Source organism: Orbilia oligospora (assembly GCF_000225545.1).
Source record: "Orbilia oligospora ATCC 24927 unplaced genomic scaffold scaffold00079, whole genome shotgun sequence".
Classification (NCBI taxonomy): Eukaryota; Fungi; Ascomycota; class Orbiliomycetes; order Orbiliales; family Orbiliaceae; genus Orbilia; species Orbilia oligospora.
Window position 1 is genome coordinate 1,576,115 of NW_011645636.1, and position 21,316 is coordinate 1,597,430.

At 45.0% G+C, this 21,316-nt stretch overlaps 8 protein-coding genes across 8 annotated transcripts; 3 read left to right on the forward strand and 5 right to left on the reverse strand.

The window, feature by feature from the left end:
* Positions 1-3,778: 3,778 nt before the first annotated feature.
* On the forward strand, positions 3,779-5,221 carry AOL_s00079g477 (uncharacterized protein; the record flags this gene model as incomplete). The annotated part of the gene is made up of 1 exon (XM_011124352.1): positions 3,779-5,221. The coding sequence occupies one exon, from the start codon at positions 3,779-3,781 to the stop codon at positions 5,219-5,221; it is 1,443 nt and encodes a 480-aa protein (XP_011122654.1).
* Positions 5,222-5,516: 295 nt separating this feature from the next.
* AOL_s00079g478 (uncharacterized protein) lies at positions 5,517-6,263 on the reverse strand (the record flags this gene model as incomplete). The annotated part of the gene is made up of 3 exons (XM_011124353.1): positions 5,517-5,764; positions 5,865-6,052; positions 6,184-6,263. The coding sequence occupies 3 exons, from the start codon at positions 6,261-6,263 to the stop codon at positions 5,517-5,519; spliced, it is 516 nt and encodes a 171-aa protein (XP_011122655.1).
* Positions 6,264-7,346: 1,083 nt separating this feature from the next.
* On the forward strand, positions 7,347-8,513 carry AOL_s00079g479 (uncharacterized protein; the record flags this gene model as incomplete). The annotated part of the gene is made up of 4 exons (XM_011124354.1): positions 7,347-7,508; positions 7,615-7,725; positions 7,806-7,957; positions 8,039-8,513. 4 exons carry the CDS (start codon positions 7,347-7,349, stop codon positions 8,511-8,513), a joined length of 900 nt encoding a protein of 299 aa, XP_011122656.1.
* A 935-nt stretch (positions 8,514-9,448) lies between these two features.
* AOL_s00079g480 (uncharacterized protein) lies at positions 9,449-10,717 on the forward strand (the record flags this gene model as incomplete). The annotated part of the gene is made up of 1 exon (XM_011124355.1): positions 9,449-10,717. One exon carries the CDS (start codon positions 9,449-9,451, stop codon positions 10,715-10,717), a length of 1,269 nt encoding a protein of 422 aa, XP_011122657.1.
* A 110-nt stretch (positions 10,718-10,827) lies between these two features.
* On the reverse strand, positions 10,828-12,094 carry AOL_s00079g481 (uncharacterized protein; the record flags this gene model as incomplete). Its single annotated transcript, XM_011124356.1, has 4 exons — positions 10,828-11,432; positions 11,514-11,688; positions 11,776-12,015; positions 12,068-12,094. 4 exons carry the CDS (start codon positions 12,092-12,094, stop codon positions 10,828-10,830), a joined length of 1,047 nt encoding a protein of 348 aa, XP_011122658.1.
* A 2,058-nt stretch (positions 12,095-14,152) lies between these two features.
* AOL_s00079g482 (uncharacterized protein) lies at positions 14,153-15,331 on the reverse strand (the record flags this gene model as incomplete). Its single annotated transcript, XM_011124357.1, has 2 exons — positions 14,153-14,386; positions 14,522-15,331. The coding sequence occupies 2 exons, from the start codon at positions 15,329-15,331 to the stop codon at positions 14,153-14,155; spliced, it is 1,044 nt and encodes a 347-aa protein (XP_011122659.1).
* Positions 15,332-16,196: 865 nt separating this feature from the next.
* Positions 16,197-18,652, reverse strand: AOL_s00079g483 (uncharacterized protein; the record flags this gene model as incomplete). The annotated part of the gene is made up of 4 exons (XM_011124358.1): positions 16,197-16,693; positions 16,752-17,727; positions 17,789-18,388; positions 18,467-18,652. 4 exons carry the CDS (start codon positions 18,650-18,652, stop codon positions 16,197-16,199), a joined length of 2,259 nt encoding a protein of 752 aa, XP_011122660.1.
* An 832-nt stretch (positions 18,653-19,484) lies between these two features.
* AOL_s00079g484 (uncharacterized protein) lies at positions 19,485-21,168 on the reverse strand (the record flags this gene model as incomplete). Its single annotated transcript, XM_011124359.1, has 4 exons — positions 19,485-20,302; positions 20,445-20,513; positions 20,596-20,603; positions 20,684-21,168. The coding sequence occupies 4 exons, from the start codon at positions 21,166-21,168 to the stop codon at positions 19,485-19,487; spliced, it is 1,380 nt and encodes a 459-aa protein (XP_011122661.1).
* Between the last annotated feature and the right edge of the window lie 148 nt (positions 21,169-21,316).

The window sequence follows — 21,316 nt, forward strand, 5'->3', positions numbered from 1 at the left end:
TCGAATCCCCGATCTGACCGTTCCGAGTAACCGCCTACATGTTCAAAATGACTTAGTCGTTCCTGCAGTAGCAAGAATGCTTGTCGGGTACAAACACCAATCTATTTTGCTACGACCCCAACACAAATTTCAACCTTGATGGTTTAGGCGGGACGCCATTCCTAGACTCCGACATGACAGTGAACTGATCTGCTCTTGTTTTTGGCTAGTCCTGGTTTTCTCTCCAAAAGAGACAGGCTCTAAAATATTCTCGAATGGTTTATATCAAGGATCACTTCGGAAGACGCCTTGAGAACCCACCACCCGGGACAAGATCTGGGCAACAATTTTATCCCATGGCCTAAATGCAGCTGCGATTCCCCAGCTCGATATGTTTTTAGATCTTAATCGTGAACACTAAATAGACTCTGCAAGGCCTTTTGTATTTTAACAGTCGTATTTGCCGGAATAGCACTGAAAAAACTCCGAACGGTTATTAACCGTGCTTGCTAATCGACGGAAACGAATGCACGTACCCCACTTATGACGTGAAGTTCACACCATGGAAGAACAGTATCGAAAATTCGATTTTATCGATACCAATATCAATAAGCATCAAGCTATGGAGAAGCTTGAAGCTTCTATTGATAGGATGATAAATGCCAGACTGTCTGGAGGGGACACCCGCCTGCCGCGCTTCATGTTTATTGCTGTAGTACAAAAATATTTTGCCACTTGCAACTAAAAGTCATTTGTGCACGCCATCTTAGATTCTCTGATGATCTCTCAAACTGATCCTGATCAATTATTTTCTCCAGGCTCGAATGCCTATCACTGAGTTCCAAGATAATTGGGTTCTCTCGTCTTTCTCTCGTCCCTCCTTAGCTCCCCACGGCTTCTTCCACCCACGTCCGCCAAGGTACTACTGCAGTTCCGGATAATCTTATGTTCCGGGTAGATTAGCCCTCGCAAGATACAGGCCTCAGCCATCTAGGATCACGGACCACCTCAACTAAACTTCTACCTCAATCAGCACTCATGTGTCACATTGCGTGCTGAAAATGAAACTATGGCCCAATTAATGAAGGGCTTTGTTTGTGATTAAATCTATACTCTCTGCTGAATATTTAGCTCTTCTTTCCTGTGACGAGCTAACCATTATTGAAGCCAGGCTAAAGTCAATCGAGGCATTTACCCCATGATTTAGACTCTATATGCATGACCCGGCAATTTTGTCGTTTTAAAAGTCAAATCTAACCCGGCTATATCGGGGTTTGGCAGTGGGGAAGTCTACGGCTTTGAAATACAGGAATGGTCCAACTAGTACTAGGGCATAGAGCACTGATTGCCGTATTCCGACGAAATGATCACATGGTGGTCATAGCCTCTGCCAAAGACGGCCTTGTTCTGGCTTGGGCTTTTCTTAGATGCAAATCTAGAAACTATTTTTGACCAATTAAGGCAGCGGCTGAAGTCGGGGTTTTATAATTTTACCAGTCCAACCTTGGAATTCACAAATCGGCAGTTTTAAACCCCAATTCTACCTTGGATCACACAGTTGTAATCCCTCATTAAAATGAGGCATGTTCATGCACATACGCGCCTCCCTTCCCTGGTTATTTGTGGATTCGAATATGTAAGACGGGCGTCTTTGTCTTCGAAAGACCGGTTAACCAGGTTTTGGAAAAGTCGTTCCCAAGATTTAAAGCACCATTTAGTGCATTTTGGCCCGATTTCTCCGGCTCGTCCGGGCTGGGGGGTTTCCCAAGCTTCCTGGTCTAAACTTGGTCTTTCTACTTGTGGAAGCTTGGAGCTAGCTATCTTGTGACTTCAGCTTCGATGACGATCGGACGTGTCACCAAATTTCATTCTATGCCTCTTTTAAAAATTTCTTTCTGGTTCTCCAAGTCATTGTGACTCCCACTCTTTTTCTCCAGAAATCGTTCTCCTGTTTCATACAAACTTCTTTTACCTCAGACTAGACTACTTACCCATACACGTACGACTAAACAGTTTTTCTTAAGAAACTCACCAGTATATCCCGTTGTCCGAATTCGAAGGTATTGTCGATCGCAGGAAGCCCCCAACATCCGCCTGAAAGTCAATTGATCACCCAATAAGTCACCAGCGGCATCACTTTCCCAGATCTAGGTTGACTCGCATGATATACGCCCATACATCAAACTTCTTTCATTTTTATCATTATTGATTATTTAACCATTACAGAATCAGGACCAACACACTATTCGCAGGAAGCCCATATCCTCGACACATGCTTAGTCATGCCCCGAACAATGGAACGCGCGTTGATGCAAGAATAATCCTTCATGGCCACGTACCGAGCGGAAGGAATCGAAAGCGCAAATTGTTTGGTGCCAAGTGCAAGATTATTCCGATGCAATGCATGGTAAACTGGATTGAATAAAGCCCTCCAATCCGTTTGAATATGAAGATATCATAGACAGTTGCCCTATGGCTCATCTATATTCGCCTCATTCTTAGACGTCACAACTTTAACGGAGAAATTGCTATGTCCCCAAACGGATCTAAGTCGACAGTTAGTGCTCGATATGTCTATCGGTACACCTATCACCGCACGGTGCGAATGAACGTTCATTCCTAGCTGCCAAACAGGATTTGATCTCGCGGAATCTAGCGTTTGACGTTTATTTAACGTTGACCTTTTTGACCAAGATGCTATTAAAAGAAGGTCCGATGCAACTTTCTACTCGCCCAGCTTGAGCCTTTACTTTGGTGGTGGCATACGAAAGTCTCGGAGAGAGGCACCTAGTGCACTTCGGAAGCTTCGAAGGACCTGAACGTTAACACACTTTGGTAACGAGGGCGAGGCCGAGGCTGGCCCTTAATTGCCTTGGCCAAACCAAACTCCGGCAACATTATAGATCTATAGAGCGAAGTAGAGTATTAATTGTTTATTTAGTAGTGTCGTTCCGAGACTAGATGTCGGGTGCACGGTGGCCACGTCTCGGCCCACCCGTCTAAACTAGACTAAACTATGTAGGCATATTAGATATTAGGTATCTGAACTGAGCATCAACCGTGGTGCAACATAGCACGAGACTGAGGACTAAAATGTCATGTCGCACGATGGAGCTTTCTCGTGCCACCAAGACTGGCACCAGGCGCCTCAACACATTGGCAAATGCGTTGGAACGTTGTTGGAACATTGTTGTGCGCGCCACCAACTTTGTGGCGTCAATGCTCAACGTATGGCTTGTATTCACATAACCACGGGTATAGACTCAAGGCTCTGAACCGGTCCCGTAGAGGAGAGGTTAGTTATAGCTACAGACGAGGGATCGATATAGTAGTAGCCAGTTTAATCTGGCGATGTGTATACTGTATATGAATAATATACGAAATTAATAATTGACTAAACCGATATCGCGATAATTTACATTTAATACTTACAAAATGGAACCGCAATATTACCTCAATCTTGCTGATACCATATGGGTCCTGGAATCGGTCGAAAAGATTTACCCACTATATTTTCAGGCTATTATTGGATCAAATAGACTCAAAGTCTTCAATTTCACGTTAATTATATACTGTTCGAATATTGTGTATTGTATATGTTCGAATAAATCCCGCCCCAACGTTCAGTACTGTGTTTGATAAAAGTTTAGGTGTCGATAGATATACTATTTCGATATATCGATATCCTAATGGATCTACCTGTCGCTGCGTTGATGAGAATATATAGGATCTCATTACAATCAGATCGATCCCCGGCTGTAATTAACACATAACACGAATTCACGAAATTTAATACGCAATGTCGACATCTCCTCCATTGACTTATATCCTAACGTCCTTAGTCGCCTTTTTACTCCTTCCTCGAAGTTCAATATGTCCTAACCCAGACGAAATCATTTCATCAGCGCTAGCGTTGACTAACCCTAAGCTAGTCAGACCTATCCTCGAATTCCCAGCTAATGAGCCAAAAGTTCACTACCTTCCTATGACCGCGCAACAATATGAAAACTGGGTTTTCGAGAACTCTCAAACACTAAGCTACATAGCTCTCCAAATAGAATGGCTAGAACAACTCCGCAATAGCTGTCCGCTGGGTCCATCACCATCAATATCCGGTCATCCCGGCGCCCGTCCAGTCTCGCCTAGAAGTTTAGCCTTCTTGATCCGCACACTAAAGGCTACTATCACCTCATTTCAAGAGGATATAGTTATTATGTCGCGGCCCGTAGGCGATCTATACGATGTTGGAAAACTTATTCGCGAAACGTTGGGGTGGTCGAAGAACGAGGCACCAACGCAAGCCTGGAGAGTGGTGGATACTATCAAAGGGGGGATAAGTCAGATGCGAGCTTTTTGGGAACAGTACAGTTTTCTAGAGAAAGAATCTCGAGAGGATTGGGATGGTCTTCCGAAAGATGATTTGAGTGAGAGGGTTATATTCGTGGCGACAAGGATCGCACAACCAGTGCCAGCAGATATGGAAGAAGGTGATGGAAACGATGAAATTCGGCTTTTGAACGTTGATGCGGACTCAATCGCAAAGAAGATTGAGACGTTTCAGACGCAGTTGAAATGGATGAGACACGCTGTAAAGAAGGGAGAAGAGTGGGCTCAAGTGGCTGAGGATAGGCAACTTGATAATCCGGTTTACACGCAAATGCTGGATCGGAAGAAATATGATCCGGATCATAAACCCGGGATAAGAAATCTTGATTTTAATCTAATTAATATCTTCAAGAAGGCTGTGAGATGGTATGAATGCTGGATGCAGCCGATACAATATATGATTATGTTGATGGAAGAATTGACACCACTTTACAGCGTATACGAGGGGTCAAATGCTGTAGAAGGTTCACCATATCAATTAAATATCATCGATGATTCTAGCCCTGAAATAAAGGAGATTCTCTCAGGTAAGGATGTTAAAGTACAGGAAGATGAGGAACAATGGTCAAGTCGACCGATGCAACAAAGCTTTCTCGAGGATACTATTTTGAAAGAAGAAGGAGCTGCAGTAGGAGAGAGCTACTTAGACAACGAGGTTAAAGTAGAGAGTGGTCAAGATCAGTGGTCTACCCGACCGATCAACCAAGACTATCTTGAGGATATCATTTTCAAGGAGGAAGAAGGGGCAGAAGTGGGTCAACTGGTGAAGGAAGATGAATTGAAAAATCCAAATGTGATGAGTTTGGAGGATATTGAAGATCAATCTACAACAATTTATGTATCAGGAGGAGGATGATAACCTATCTAAATGAAAGCAAAGTTTATAGGGTTAGATATTCTATTTTAGAAAACCGTGCCAAAATCCGACTTTAGAATGGCTACTGTGGATCAATTAGTAAAGTTAAAAGCTAATTGCATGAGCAGGAAGGGCACATGTTAGACTTTCGACACAGGCGTGTTGTTTTGGTCTGAGAAAACAGTATATAACAAATATAATTAAGATATGATCTATTCTTAAATAGGATTCTACTCTAACCAGGAAGAGTCTTCTGTGAGACAAATAGCGGAATTATATCTGCCCAAAATATAGTTTACTCAGTTTGTCGCCGCTCGGTCGATGGTAGATAGTTTTCTACTACTTTTCGCTTCAATCCGATATAGCAAATAAAGTAGGTGAAGCATTCCTTCGAATGGGCTTCCACTTGGACTTCGTCATCCACGTCTATATACTGGTGGGAATCTTCTCCTTCCTCGTGGCCTTCAGAGGCAGTATATACGTGTTTTCCCGGCCTGAATATCTTTACGTTGTAAAACCCCAGTAACTGGGTCAATCGTTTTGCTATTTCGCAGCAAGTCAGAATCGCCTATGTGTCTGTCTAGAACATGTATATTTTATTCTAGAACATGAATTAAGATGTGGGGTACAGGTCAGTTCTTACCGTCCCACCGCAGACTAATTGCCTCTATCAAGGTGCGCGGGAAGCCATCGGGACGACGGTAACATAGACCCTCGGACTCATTAGATTCGGCTACTTGCAGGGCTTGTAGCTGGTCCTGTGGATCGCGAGCTTGTGAATTAAACTGCCGGGCATTGATATTTAGAATTCCGAGGCCAGTGAGATGTGTCCTAAATTTCGAATTCGAAGAGTTATAAGCATATTACTAGAACACTAGCTTAAGCTTTGAACATTACACCGGGTTGGACTACTAGTTACTAGCTATAGCTATAGTATAGAGGGGGTAATTTTGGTCGAGTACCTTGCCGCGATAGCAACTAATTTAGATTCTATTCGCCTAATCCTCGTTTCTAACTCGGGGTCCGTGGATGTCCCTTCCATGACTGATATTGGTCGGCCTGGTTGACGGAACTATGCTATTCAGATCGTATGTATAGTCATTATGGTATAGCTGTATACGCTCTTGCGGGGCAGTTACCCTAGGTATTTTGACCCCTGTCAATATCCCGTGATAACCAGGCCAAGCGTTTGTTTTCCTCTCCCATTCCAACGATATGCATACCCCTGTATTTGCATGTTCCGAATCCCGTGGGCGTCGACCAGCTATCCAGCTGCCGCAGCGTGAGACTGGAACGTGTACGAAGATCATGACCATAGCATGGCAATGGCATGGCATTCCATGAAACCGAATTCATGAACGAAATCACTTTCCAAACAGGAAACAATGACCGGAACGAAACGAAGCAAGCTAGCAAGCGGCTGAGGCACAGAATCTCAAATCGCACAAGTCAGAGCCGCGTGAAAGCGGGCTGTGTCTTTCGTGGTTGATCCTCCAACGGTGCATGTTTGCTATTTTTGGGTAGCCTGGGGAGGAAAGGTTCCGCAAAGGGCTAAGCCAGACTGAGCCCGTTTCGGCTTTATTTTGATGACGACTCGAACTCGAATACACAAATTTAAAGCTTTTTTCCCTATGAGAATATCGGATGGATGTTAGTAGAATAATACTCCTTCGTGGTACATCTTCTCGATCAAAGATACTTACTTGAGTTATAGTCATCGCACAAAGTAGATTAAATGGAATTCAGCCCTGCACAGCTCGCACGGCACCTGTGAGCTTAATCAGAACCAACACACTTTTCACCTAACTTTAGCTTGCATCTCAGCTCTCCCTTCTCAGCACTCTCTCTTCTCTTTCCCTCCCCACTCTGACCCTCTCTCTCTCTCTCTCTGTTCCCTTTCCATCTCTCTCTCCCTCTCCTGTAACCTTGATACTTCTTCTTCTCCGACAATACCACTCGGCGATTCACAATACTCGATATACTGCATTGGTTGTTCTCTTTTGCATCTGCATCTACATCTATTACGTCTGCTTACCTTACGCCTAGCCCCACCACACAAACAAAGAGGAAACGGAAAACTCGAGTTCCGGCTTAGCGACCCGGATCACCATACAAAGTATTCAAAATGGCGAGGATGACATTGTCAAAAATTGGGACGCTACAGCAGGCCGCCTTCTATACACATGGCTTTCAGGGGCTAGTCATATTCATATTATGGGTTATCCTATTGGCCTTGAAGGCTCAAAAAGGCGGCTCGCCGGCTGCTGCAAATTTGCTCTTCGCGATGGTATGCAAAAACGGACCTTCGGGTTTCCCACGGCTGTCGATATCGCTCAATTCAATTGCTAACTTTTGGCCTTCTTCTTCTTCTTCTTTTGGCTGATGGGTATTAGTGCTTTATCTCTGTGCCAATTATAATATACACGGCTATGACGCCGAGGTGGCCGCGGACGGTCAAATTCTCGCATCCAATCGCGCAAACTGCCCTCTGCTTCCTATCAACGGTACGGCTAAGCCAATTAATATTATACTCGCGTAAAACTCGAAGAAAGTTATTGAATACTAAGATTGAGCAAATCTTTAGATCTTGTGGTTTGCAGGATTCGTTTCGCTAGCAGTTCACAACAATGAAGGAATATCAAGGGGCGAAGACAAAACTTGTGCAACAACAGTATATGGAACTCCCAAAATCTGTGACCTCTCAAGAGGCGCGATTGGTCTTGGAGTAGTGGTTTTGTAGGTCCTCCTATATTCTCCAAGAGTCCCTTGTGGAACACTTGCTCGGAAATGAAGATGAGCTAACAATCGGGATAATAGTCTGGCTTGGGCGGTTACGACAGGAATGTACGCCTATACATGTTACTTCCTATGGAAAGAAAACATGCCGTTCACCTCCCACCTTAGACCCGGTGTCATCGCTACCCATGATGTCGAAGCTACTACCCAGGACGCCTTCAGTCACAAGGACGACCATAACATGCTCGATCCTCAGGAGGATGAACACCCACAGTCACCATACCAACCAACTTCTGTTACTCCGACTCCTGGCGGTGTTTATGCGCCGTTGTCAAACACTGCGGTGGGGCAGGGTCGATGGCAAGGGGAGGATGATGACGAGGACGCGGACTTTAGAAGAGATGCATACCGGAATCAACATAATGCGAGCGTAAGCGACAATGGCATTCATGGCGGAGGGCGGACGACACCGCTTACGGGACATCAAGACCCGTATTCAGTACAGCAACCGATAGAGTTTCCGGAAGGACCATATAACACGGGTTACAGATATTAAAGGCATATAGATTTACGGATTTCCTAAAACTTTTTTCTCTTCGCCCTGGGAGGATTCTTCTGTTACTCCTGTCACCTCATATTCTTGTTATTTGAAATTTTTTCAGTTATTCTTGGATCGCGGGTGTAGTTGTCGAAAAGTCATCGATTCTGTTTGCATAGAAAGGGGAAGACGGCGTGAAATCTCGATAGCTTATGTCATGTTAGCGGTTTGTCCTGTTTACTTTAGCGCGCCCTTATTACCCAACTCCCTCAAAGATATTTCATTACTTTTCTCTACCTCAAATTTCTTTCTATTCTTTTGGAAACGGTCGGAAACACGAAAAGATGAATCGCGGACCTCGAATGATAGAAATTTCAACTCTGCAGATCTGGCGGACTAACCGGATCAATGGCCATTTCGCAGCGCACGAACATTTGACGCGGATCGGTTGACTCGAGTTAACCCGCCATGCTGACATCCAGCCTCACCAGCAATGTGAACGCAATCCGAAATTGTCCTACAACTTGGAAAATCTCACCGGTGCACCCATTCACGGCAGTTTTGCGTAGACAGCATAGCATGTATGATAGAATCTCACCCGACAAAATCCGGATTTGTTCTTTTTTTGGCTGACTCTTTGGTTCCACAATAGTTAAGTACTGATTTTGGAGTTATCGATAGTCAGCCGCAGATACACTGTAAAGGGAGCATTAATGCTACCTTCTGGATAGCTACTGCCCGTTACACAACAGCAAGGGGTGGACTCGACGTCACAGATTTCAATATCACAGGTTCCTGTCGAGCAGGATACTACAATTCTAATATCGTCATCCGGAATACTATCCTCGAGCCTGCAGATATATCTTCCTATCGCCTGCATCGGAATAATAATACATACATATATTGCCTTGACCTGGGGCACACTTCGTATTAGACCCACCGCTACAATAGCCATGCTGTTCGCGTCGCCATTAGTGCCGAACAATGTCCAGCACTATCCCCGTCCTCCAACATACGACTTCCCAGATCTTCCTGCCGCGGACCGCGCATCGTTTTGGCTCCTTCCGATTTCAATAGCTCTTCAGCAAATTTCCTTAGCTATTATCGGACCCTTACCTAAAACATCACCTATCCGAACCCTTCTTCCCGCAATCGTTGTACCCGTAGTAATCGGGATCGGAATACAAGCGACATTATTTTCCCATCACCTGACCTCCCCCGTTGTAAACTTCGGATACGGCACTGCAGCGATTTCAATTACCCTCCAAGGAATCGAGATCCTTTTCGTAACCCCTTGGCGGTACGAAATCCCACTTAGCGAGATATTCAAGATAGCGGAGACGCCATGTCCTACTATAAACCCTACATGGAGACAAAGATTCGATTGGGCTGGTGCCTGTTTAAATAACCCAAGAATGTTGAATACACCATTCGAACCAACTTTATTGAAAAAAAGAAGAGAAAAGGTGGCGGGGATGTCAAAAGGTTGGTTTTTGGTTACGAGATTTGCAAGGGTGGTTATGATTTGGGTATTAATCGATTTCTTACTCGCCTGGTGTCGGTATGATCTTTGGTTTGGATCGGTGACGCATCATATGGCACTACCGGATACCCTGCTTTCTGGGGCTGCAAGGACCGTGTTTGGTGGTGCGGCGATATGGATGGCTGTGGATAGCGAGCATGCACTTTGTGCTGTCGTCTGCGTTGGCTTATTCGGACAAGACCACAGTAATTGGCCTGACTTATTCGGGATCTGGACGGAGGAGTGGTATACCATTGCTGAGTTTTGGGGGATAGCATGGCATGGGTTATTCCGACAGCGGTTTACATTTTTGACGAGCACGACGAGCTCCAGGATTCTGAGGGTTATGATTCCGTTCTTGTTATCCGGGGTGTTACATTTTGCTGGGGCGTATATGCAGAGTAGACATGGAGTTGAGGCTATGGTGTTTCTAGTGTTGCAGCCTATAGGGATCTTGGTGCAGCAGTGGGTTATTGGGAGGGAAGGAGTGAAGGGGAGAGGATGGGGGGTCAAGTTTGTGGTTTGGGTGACTACGATGGTCTGGCTGATTACTACTGGGTATGTGTTTGTGGGGGCTTACGCGAAGGGGGGCATGTTCGATATCGAACCCATTCCTGTTAGTTTCTTGAGCTTGTTAGGGGCGGTTGAGGGGAAAGTATGGAGATATGGTGGGGCCATGGCGCATTTTGGGTGGTATTAATAATATTAAAATTGGTTATAAGAATTGTACTCGTTCAGTCGAGCTAGAACCATACATCGATGCATCTACATCTAACTCTGATCGAACGACTACTCCTTCTCATAGGGAATCTATTCTTTGGGTAGTGTCTTGATATGATCCACCAAATCATCAAACTGTTGGTAGATATCTTTATACTTAATCCCCAGCTCCTTCTCCGCCTTGCTTGCATCCAACTTGAAATAAGTCGCAGTCCACCCATCCTTCCAACTGGGAATGGTATTCAACTTAAATCCTAATTCTGGGTACTTCTCCTGCGCATGCTTCAACAGATCATCCCACTTAAACTCCCCAGCAGACAACAAAAACCTTTCACCATCTTTAACATCATCGCTAAGAGCCTTCACGTGGGCTTCGGCTACATCTTCGACATGGACTGAATGATCAACATCTTGGAATCTGAGTAGACCATCGATACCGTTGTATTCGCGCCAGAGGATGGCAGAAGTGGTGTGATGATTGTCAATATCCTTGACGGATTTGAGAACGGGGATAGCACCGTAGACGAAGTCGGGGTGGATGCTGACGATTGAATAGTGCGGTTTTTTGGATGAGTGGAATTCCCAGGTTGCTAAATCGCCAGCGATTTTGGAAGCGTGGTAGGCACCGAAGGGGAAGCCGAAATCGACCTTGGAGAATTCATCGAGGGGCCCTACTGAAGGGTTGCCAGATTTTTCTACAGCATAAAACAATATTCTGTCAGAGGCCGGTGGGAACCTCAAGGGTTTATGTATATTGAGGTGGGGTTTTTACATACCACTGGCTGTTCGGCTTTCTCCGAGAAGGGAACGATCTAGCGGAACAAAGGAGATAGATGAACTAGTGATAACAACCTTTTTGATCTTTGGCTCCTTCGTGGCGGATTCGAGAAGGGATTGTGTGGGTATAACCGCTGGGTCGATATAATTTTCCTTCCATGGTTGCAGCAGCTCCTGCGCCAAAAATTCAATTAATATCAATATATCCTACACCACATAAGGGCAAGGCAAGAACGAGAATGCTTATTTGATGTTACTTACCGGCGTAGGAATAGGACTCGCGGTATGAACTACGAAGTCAACACCCTTGACAACTTCATCGAATGCACCGGCTTTTAGAAAATCCGGAACGACGACGAAAGTGACTTGTCCTTCGTGCCCGAACACCTTTTTGAGCCATTCTTCTTGTGCGGGGTCTCTGATTGTTAGGCGGACTTTATAGCCGGCTTTGAGGATTCCGAGCACGACTCCAGAGCCGACGAAGCCTGATGCTCCGGTGATCTAAGTTTTTGGGGTTAGTCGATGTAATAGGCGTGAAGACATGTGAACTTACAAGAATAGTTTGATCTGCTGGTGCCATTTTGTATATATATTGTAACTTATTTCTTTAATCACAAACAGAAAACTTTCAAAAGTATAAAACAATAAGACGATCTTTCTAACGGGAAACTTCAGGGTATGTATAAAGTAAAGACAAGGGCAGGATGAAAGGGAAGGCCTCAAGTGAACTTACGGGGGGAAAGTGCGGGTCTAAAAGGAAATTTCGACAGCTGGCCCTACATATCTTTCTTTAATCCCTTGAGGGAAGCTTGATTCAACGGTCTAGCTGTGGGTCCTTCTCTCTCCCTGTCTATCCCTCGGCACTGACGCCAGATAGTTAGCCCGCCTGGAGCAGAATTAATTTGCTTTGATTCGCGATCGGGACCGAAAACTTTAGTCCATTAGTCAAAAAACGGGCTGGCCCGGTACATAGTCCCCGCGCCATGTTTCACAGATATGACATGATCCATAACATCAGCTATACTTCTCCTCGCCGAGATATTATTGACGGAGACTAGTCACATTTGTTCTGCTTGTGGAGCTGGAAGTACTCGAGTAAGTCAGTACATATCGGAATCTCAGGCAAGTGGAGCTGTCCTCGAAACGGCTTAAGTTTTTTCTTCTTCCTTTTCGTTGAAACCCGCGCTTCTCTCGCAAAAACATTTCCAGCCTGGTTTTATGGCCGCCATCGGTCGCCAAACAGGCTAAGAATTAAGTCGGTACTGCAGTGAGAAGTATACTAGTAATTGATTGAGTAGCCACTTCCAGTGCTTTCTTCCCAGTTTTGGGTGAAGGTTTTTTTGGGGATTTTGTGACGAAATAGATTAGGCAAGTTGCATGTATGTAGTATGCATGCAAGGGTGCGTGCCATTCTCATGGGAGTCCAGCCAACGTTTGTGGGATTGCTGGTCAAGCTCTATAGCTAGCTTACCTATTGTATTTGCAGATGCATTGCAGCTTTTGGGATTAGACTGGCGGGTCCTGGGTTAGTCTTGATGGAGCCGTGGGACTGGATCCGATTCGCTTGTGGTCGCTTGGAAGAGGTCTGTGAGACGCCCCACTATCCTGATACCGATACTTCCCCATTGCAAAGAGAAAGAGAAAGAGAAAATAGTGGGGACTTACCCCTCTTCCATCGCGCTGGAGATCCATATTAAGTGGGATATGCTCCTGAGGATGTGATCAATGGGGTGAAATGTGACAGAAGATGCATGTATTACAGATAAACGCGCACGGCGTTCAGGTTACCATGATCATGATGATGAGAGGAAAGAGGTTGCGTTCTACATAGGAGGTATACCGGTAAGTATGCATATGATGGGTGTGTGGTATATCTGCATGTGCCTTGTGCCGGCTTTGGGTACAGGATGCATTAATCATTTGGGACTGGTTTCTGGGTTTTGAGGCCGGCTAATATGATTGGGTCTGGAATTCCAGAATCTCGAAAACACTGCACGTAAGTCAGGGCTTACATATGTCTGTACGAGATGAACCCAAGAATCGGTTTATACTACGTAATAGTTGAGACTTTTGGAATCCTCTTGAGATCTTGTGCATGAAGAATTATTGGGATGGTGGTGTGGTGTGTGTGGTAGTGGTGGGATGCCTTCGAGTTTACCAATTTGTGGGTGTATCAGGAAATCGGGCTGGCCAATTAGATATTTTCGTCTTGCAGTTTCGGAACAGAACGGTGGGATACTTTATATCATATTTTATATCATATCTCAATATTGTCAGATTCGATTATAATCAATACTTGGTTTTTCTCGTATTCCCCCCAAATTTAAAGATCCGAAACATTAATCTATTAATACAAGGAATCGCTCGATATAAACCTCGAAACTCAAGGCCTCGAAGAATCTAAGGCGGACCCCCAGTCTTAAGGCTTTAAGACCCGGATCCGCGGACCCAAAAGCATTAGTTCTACTATTTGTTAGGGTGCACATGCATCACTAAGGCGCACAGACGCAAGAAATCGATCAGACACGATCAAAATTAATTAACTGACTAAAACTCATCATCGTTATAATTATTATATATATCCTAATACAAAACAATACCAATAATTAATAATCTCAGATTATAAATCTAAAATCCGTCATGTTGTAAGCAATTCCAGCGGCGTGACTGCGACTTCCGATACCTCCCAATATTCCATATCATTGAACGCTCTAAAGACTATCTTGGCCTTCTTATTGGCGCCGACGGTATATTTATACGCCGCTTTGCTCCATTCATCTTCGGACGTCGGTTTCCCTTCTCTTGTCGCCAGGACCCGCATCATCCTATCCTCGTCGCCAATGTATGCCCAAAACCATGCATTATCAGAAGACTAAAGGAAATTTGCGGAGTTAAAAGTTAGCGTCCAATATTAACAAAGGGCCATCCAAGACATGCATAAAGCGGATGTTGCCTTGAGGGAAAAAAAAAAAAAAAAAAAAAAAATTCTTGAGCAATAAAAACTTACGTTCGCGAGCGCATTTCTATACAGAAAGCTGACAACATAATCAGTATCCTTCCCCTGTTTATCCCTCCTCCCCATCGTCTGCGATAATTCGCACGCTTTGGCCGAAGAATGTTCCCCATTCCACGCCGAAAGATATCCCTTATCGTCCCAAGCATTCACGTTCCAGCATCCGTCTGTATTTTCCCATCCCGTTAAATTCTGCTTAAACTCTCCGTTCTCGACTAAACTTCCAGCACTAATTCCAAATCCTGGGGTTAATCCGGGAAAACCTAGGTTGATTTCCAGTGGTGTGCCTGTGGCCGCTGGTTTCGGTACGCCGGAGAATGCGACGGCTGTAACGCCTGTTGGGAGGACTATTCCTGTCGCGCCGGCATTTGGAATAATTGTTACTGGCGAACCACTGTTTCCCGAATCCTGAGGTACAGTACCGGTAGTAGGCGTGGGAGCGGGTCCACTAGTCGTCTGATCACCGCCAGCACCAGTACCGGACCCCGAGGAATTCGAACCAGGAGAATTACCGTCTCCATTGGACGACTTTTTACTGCCCAATGCGCCGCCTACACCACCGCCCACCGCTCCAGCGACAACAATCACAGCGATTACAGCGATTATTATTATTCGCTTCTTGGTGAACCAGGATCCTGAACCACCTCCACTTCCACCAGAGGCCTTAGGACTACTTGAAGCGATCGCATCGTGCTGTTCTTCGGATACACCGCCCACAACTGGTTTTGTATCTTCAACGCCGCCGTAGACGTCTGAAAGATCGGGAAGGGTGTTACCCTTTTCTAGATCGTTCGGTTTGGACATAACAATTCTTTAGCCTTGGGCGCAGTGTTAATTGTCGCGCTCCTTCTTAGGGTGGAGGATGTGTTGTTTAGGGGTTGTAGTGTTTGTGTAACAGACAGCGATTGATCGATCGAACACCACGTTGTGAAAGGTGAAAGTTCGACGGAGAAAGAAAAGAATTAGGAAGAAGAGAAGAGAGAGGAGAGACGTGAAGAGGGGAAAGACTGTCGCAATCTCCTTTTTTCCTTCTTAGAATAAACGCTAAAGCATTTTGGCCTCCGAAATGCGCTCGTGGTTTCCCGAATCAAAATAAGCCATGCATGGCGTTTTCCTTTCCAACATTCAGTTTTCGTGGGACTAGCACCATTAACGAGAGACTCATCTGGAATTTCGAAGAATCTGCGGCTGAGATTGGTTCATTTTTGCCTGCGAAAATCCCACGGGATCAAAAGAACACTAGCGCCAAGGTATTCAAGCATCTGTGCCTTATTTGACACTTCCTAGCACCGTTTAGAGAATACGAGACACTGTTTGGATTAGAGTATTACGAGTTTTTACTGGGAAAGTGATCCTTTTGCGCTACGTTTGATTTGAAGTATTCTTAGTATCAATCGTGGTTCGGAATATGTATTGGCTAAGCTGTGCATACAGTACTAAAGCTATAAGGTAGAAGGGGCATGCATGATTGGATTGCTAACTCGTGTATTTGTTTAGCTATACGAGGTAAGGATATGAATGTACCAAAGGATGCATGACTATAGAACCCTTTTTTCCTTTTCCTTCTTTCCAAACTGTAATATAATTCCATGAGGACTAGGTATGGGAAACTCCCAAGACCATTCAATTCAAATCTCTTGAGGTCTGTTTTTATTATTATTTCATGCGCCTACTCTTCAACATCTTGGCCGGTAAAGATTGGAAGTTTTGTCAAGGTCTCCTCCCAAGTCTCATGACCCTCAACCAAAGCCTTTAGGTGCGCCAAAACCTCATCAACCGAACCACGGACCTGTTTGGTAGTATCTCTCTCTCTCAAAGTAATAGTATCATCCTTCACGCTCTGGAAATCAATGGTGATACCAAATGGTGTACCCAACTCGTCGTTTCGGCTGTATCGCTTACCGATGGTAGCACCGGAGCTATCGACACGACTGCTGATACCCAACTTTCGGATCTTAGAGGATATGCTGTTGACGAGAGGGTTGAAGGCTACGTTGTTCGATAGTGGGACCAGAAGAACCTTTGTTGGCGCGATTGTGGGGGGGAAGGAGAGAACAGCGCGGTCGGCGTCTTCCGGACGGGTCCAGAAGACGTGTTCCATGAGGGAATAGAGGATACGGCCGATACCGAAGGATGGTTCGATGACGTTGGGAGTATATTCACGAACTAGATGGGTTTGTTAGTTTCACTGTAAATTTCTGATGAAAAGGCCGGGTTTACATACCAGACTCGGTTCTCTTTCTCTTCTCGACGGTCACAAGATCGCTGCCAATTTCTAGCTTACCGAGACCTTCGATAAGGACGGAAATGCTCTGACCATTCTTCAATGTCTCAGACCAGGCCTCACGTTCTTTCTGGTTAGAGCATTCTGCCAAACGCTCTTCGACAGCCTTTGCGTCCTTCTTGAATTTAGGGCCGAGAACCTTCTTGTTAATGTCGACTTCATATTCCTCGATAACTCGGGGCTCCTTGAGAGTTTCTCGAACACCCAAAAATTGGCCGGTCTTCTTTTGATGGACCGATAAGTCGTAGGCGCTTCTGTCGGCGCAACCGACACACTCGATCCAACCATAGCTTGTCTGTAATTCAGCGTCCCAACAGTCGCTAGCGTAATGTGCCATTTCATTTTCCATGTGCTGTCTAAATCGGACCTTATTCTCGTCCACACCGATTTTCTTCAAGAATAGGTTGATCCTAGCTAGGAAGTAACCCAATGTCTCATTGTCGACCATACCCTCACGGACAGCCTCGCCGATTGTTTTTCTGACGGTTGTCGTCTTACCGGCTTGCTGAACCTCCTTAGGCAGGAAGTTCAAGGTAACGGTATCGGCGACCTCTGGGAATCGAGGGTGGGATTTGTTTTCGGGGTCGACGAAATGTTCGATTTCGGCCATCAGGAACTCACGGACACGGAGGAGACCTTGACGTGGGGAGATTTCGTTTCTGAAGGACTTTCCAATTGAGGCAGATGCGAATGGCATTTTCTCGTTGTTGAAGCCGAGGAGCTTTTGGAAATTTAGGAATTGACCTTGGGCAGTTTCAGGACGAAGGTACCCTGGTAAGTTGCTGCTGGGACCAATTGAGGTGCCGAACATGAGGTTGAAAGCGACTGGTGGCTCGAGGTCGCCGCCAGTGCCTGGGTTCTTGATATGGTGCTTGATGATAATTTCACCAAGATCATTTCCATCATAGTTATCAATCTATCGAGTTCGTTAACCGCAAGTCGATTGCATCTGGGAATCTAGTGATTGCCTATCCTACCTTTGCCAGGGTCTCCTCGTACTCCTGAACGACAGCATCTTCCAGCTTAACGACCTTGATATCCTTAACCTTCTTCTTCCTCTTCTTCTTATCCTCGGAGCCCTCAATATCCTTAGCAGTTTCCTCAACAGCAGCGCCAGACTCAAGATGTCTAGCTTGTTTATCACCCTTCAACCTTGCCTCCAAAACTTCCTCAACCAAATGATCCGCCCTGAAGATCTCGCCAGTCTTAGGATCCTTACACATCCAATCCGAAAACTTGTCAACATGACCAGAGGTCTTTAGAACATCATGAGGTGTTAACATAGTACAATCCACCTCCAACATGTCTTCTTCTAGAATAAAGTGTTTTCGCCATGTATCTACGATATTGGCTTGTAGCGCACACCCTGGTGGACCATAATCAAAGAGACCGGAGACACCACCGTAGATATCGAATGCTTGGGCGTAAAACATTCGTCGACGGAGTAAAGTGTCGAGGTTAGCTCGGTCGAGCGGTTGACCGGTGTAGGTAGTCATATCGTGGGGTTGTGGGGTTGCTACTGTTGGTCTCTTTTCGCGGGATTTTTTAGGTGAGTGTTTTGGTAATTGTTCAATAGGCTAGAAAATAAAGTTAGAAAGGATCAGTGATGAGGATAAAAGAGGAATCGATGATGTTTCAGGAGGGGAGAAACCAACCGGTGTACTATCGCGTGCAGTGAGCGAGGTGAAGAATGATTGTAATGAGATGGGGGGGCGATAATGAGTTGCGGGGCAGCAGAATAGTGGCGGTTGTGGTTGTAAAAGCCGTTGTGTTTTGAACGGTGCTGGTCGTAAAAAGCGATTGAACGAATGCCTTTGCACAATTGACAAAGCTGACCTCATAAAAATTATAGAGAAAAGAGAGTTTTTAAGAATAAAAAACTTCCCTTTGTATCTCTCAATAAAGTATCTCTATGATATGTGTCTTTTAGGGTCAATTTGGAGGGACAGAAGAGGTGGTTATGACTCTTTCCTGGTATCTAAAAATTTGGCGGGAAACGGACCGGGCAGGTTTTTTGGGAGTTAGTCCGCGATGAGATTAGATTAGATTAGATTATATAAGATTAGATTGGACGGAGATTAGATTATATCAAATATATACCACACATACAACACACGTACTTTCTTCCAGATTCCAATATTTACTCCGTACCCATTTTGGGCCAAGAAGATACAATGAACTAGAAAAGGAAAATGATAATTTTTATTAAGTCTAAACTAAGAGATTCATTAGGGGTATAGCATCCAATATTCCAAAGCTGCGGAAACCAATAAGCTTAGCAAAGCGGGTATCAATCCAAACGCCAAAGATCTATCCAACCTGGTGTACCAATGCCTGTCCCTCTAATGTCATATATCATACCAAAAACCACAAACAGAAATTTAGAACACGCTCGCTGGATAAATGAAAGAAGGACATTAAAATGGGATAGGAGAAAAGAAAGAAGGAGAAGGAGTAACGTGAAGGAAAGAAGCAGGTGGAAACGAAGGGGGAAAAAAAAAAATAGAAACAGACGGCAGAAGAGAAGAACAATAAAGATATTTGGGGAAATGCATGCGGAAGGAATTCTCAGCGTAAAAAATAAAAGAAAAAGAATATTGTGAAGGAAAACTTTTTGGCGAAGTTGAAGAAAAAGGAAGAAGTGGGTATCAGTGTACGAGGGATAAAAGAAGCCTAGACTTCACTCATCTCCCTCTTACGGCTCATGCTTCGGCTTCGGCTTCGGGTACTTGCTGGTGTGAGTTTCAGCAACCTACTCCTCATGAAGGATTCATCCCGAGCATGATATATTATCGCAACGCACATACAACAAGCGCTAAGGAATAGACACAGCCCACTCCAAAGTTGTACTGTTAGATACTTGTCGAACTTTACCACCAAGTGGCTAGAGATTATTGGTCCAGCTAGGGCGAAGAAAGATGAGATGGTATACATCATTCCGGTCCATTGTCCCAATTTGCCCTGCTGGGCGGGGTGTGGTCCCAAGATAGCGGCCATGGAGGCAGGAGGAAGTCCAATAACGGCGCCAGAAAATGCACCGAAGATTATGACGAATGCAAGTGCTGATCCAAGGTTACTAGCGAAGGTCCATAAGAAGAGACAAAGGAAAGAAGACACTAGGGTTACTCCGGCGTGAACGTTAAGTGCACCGAAGTGGTCGCAAAGGTAGGAAGAACTCAGCCGACCGATAGTACTAGACCCGTTCATGATGGCAAGAAGCCAATAGGTCCTGAGGGCGTGCATTCCAGATACCGGCGGCTCCAAACCTTTGTAGCCAACACCAACTTCTGCTGACCATTCCTCAAGGTTAAAGAAGACACAGTAGAAGCCGAAGAACATCCAGGATATAGCTGCGGTGAACCAGCAGAACGCGGGGTCCTTAAAGGCGTCCTTATCAATCCAGGTTTTGGTTGCGAGCCAACCTGATGGTCTCCTAAAGTGATGATCGGGGTTTGGAACGGCCAGGAAGATGGATACAATGCAAGTAATTGCTATTAAGGATGAAACTATCTGAACCGAGTGATTAAATCCGATCACGTCAATAAGATAGCGCAACATAGTAGGATACACCAATCCCGCTAGCGAAATTATTAGTCACTATATGCAAAAGACGATGCGGGTTACACTGCTTACAGACGCTTGCTCCAGATGCAACTACACCAATAGCGAACCCCTTCTTCCGCTTGAACCACGTAGCGGCAACTGATAATTCACCAAAAAGTTAGCTTCCTAAATCTAGTATCCGCAACTTAGGATATGCAGGTATAATGGTGCCGCCACGTACTCTGAGAACTATTGGAGAACATGTATTAGTAAGGTTCCAACACTCTCAACGCATGGAGATTTAGTCATTTGAGGATTTGAAAACTTACCTCGATACAAAGAAGCAGGCCATGCCCAAGCCCGAGACGAGACCTTGAGCTACCCAAGTATACATATACTCTCCATCTCCACGATGTCCACTTCCGTTACAAATACTGAGAGTGAACATGCCTAAAGCGAGGAGGATCGAGCCACCCACGAGCAACCAACGGCTGTAGTTGGCATCGAGGAGACGACCAGCAATAAAAGAAAGAAATAGAATAAAAAAACATTGGGTCGCCCCAATAACGTTGAAATGGACTATAGTATAATCCGCTAGGAGGGACTCCTTATAGTAAGATAGATAGGTGCCATAACCATTTACAATCCCCCAGCTGTTGAACATGAGGAAGAAGCATCCAACTAGACATGTCCACGGACGCCATCCTTTCGGCCATAAAGGCTCTTGTTCAAGATCTTGACTCTGCCTTCTAGAGTCTAGGGAGACAGCCCCGACTTCTGCGAAGCTCAGGGCACTGTTACTTGGCTGTAGCATAGCTATGAAATCGATTATGGGAATCTGTCTAGATTTCTATGAAAGAGTACTCGAGTGGGAGCTCTTTACAATCAAGACAATTGGCGATTGTTTGATGGGTTTGGCATATCGATTTGAGAATTAACACCCATAACAGATCTGAGAGGAA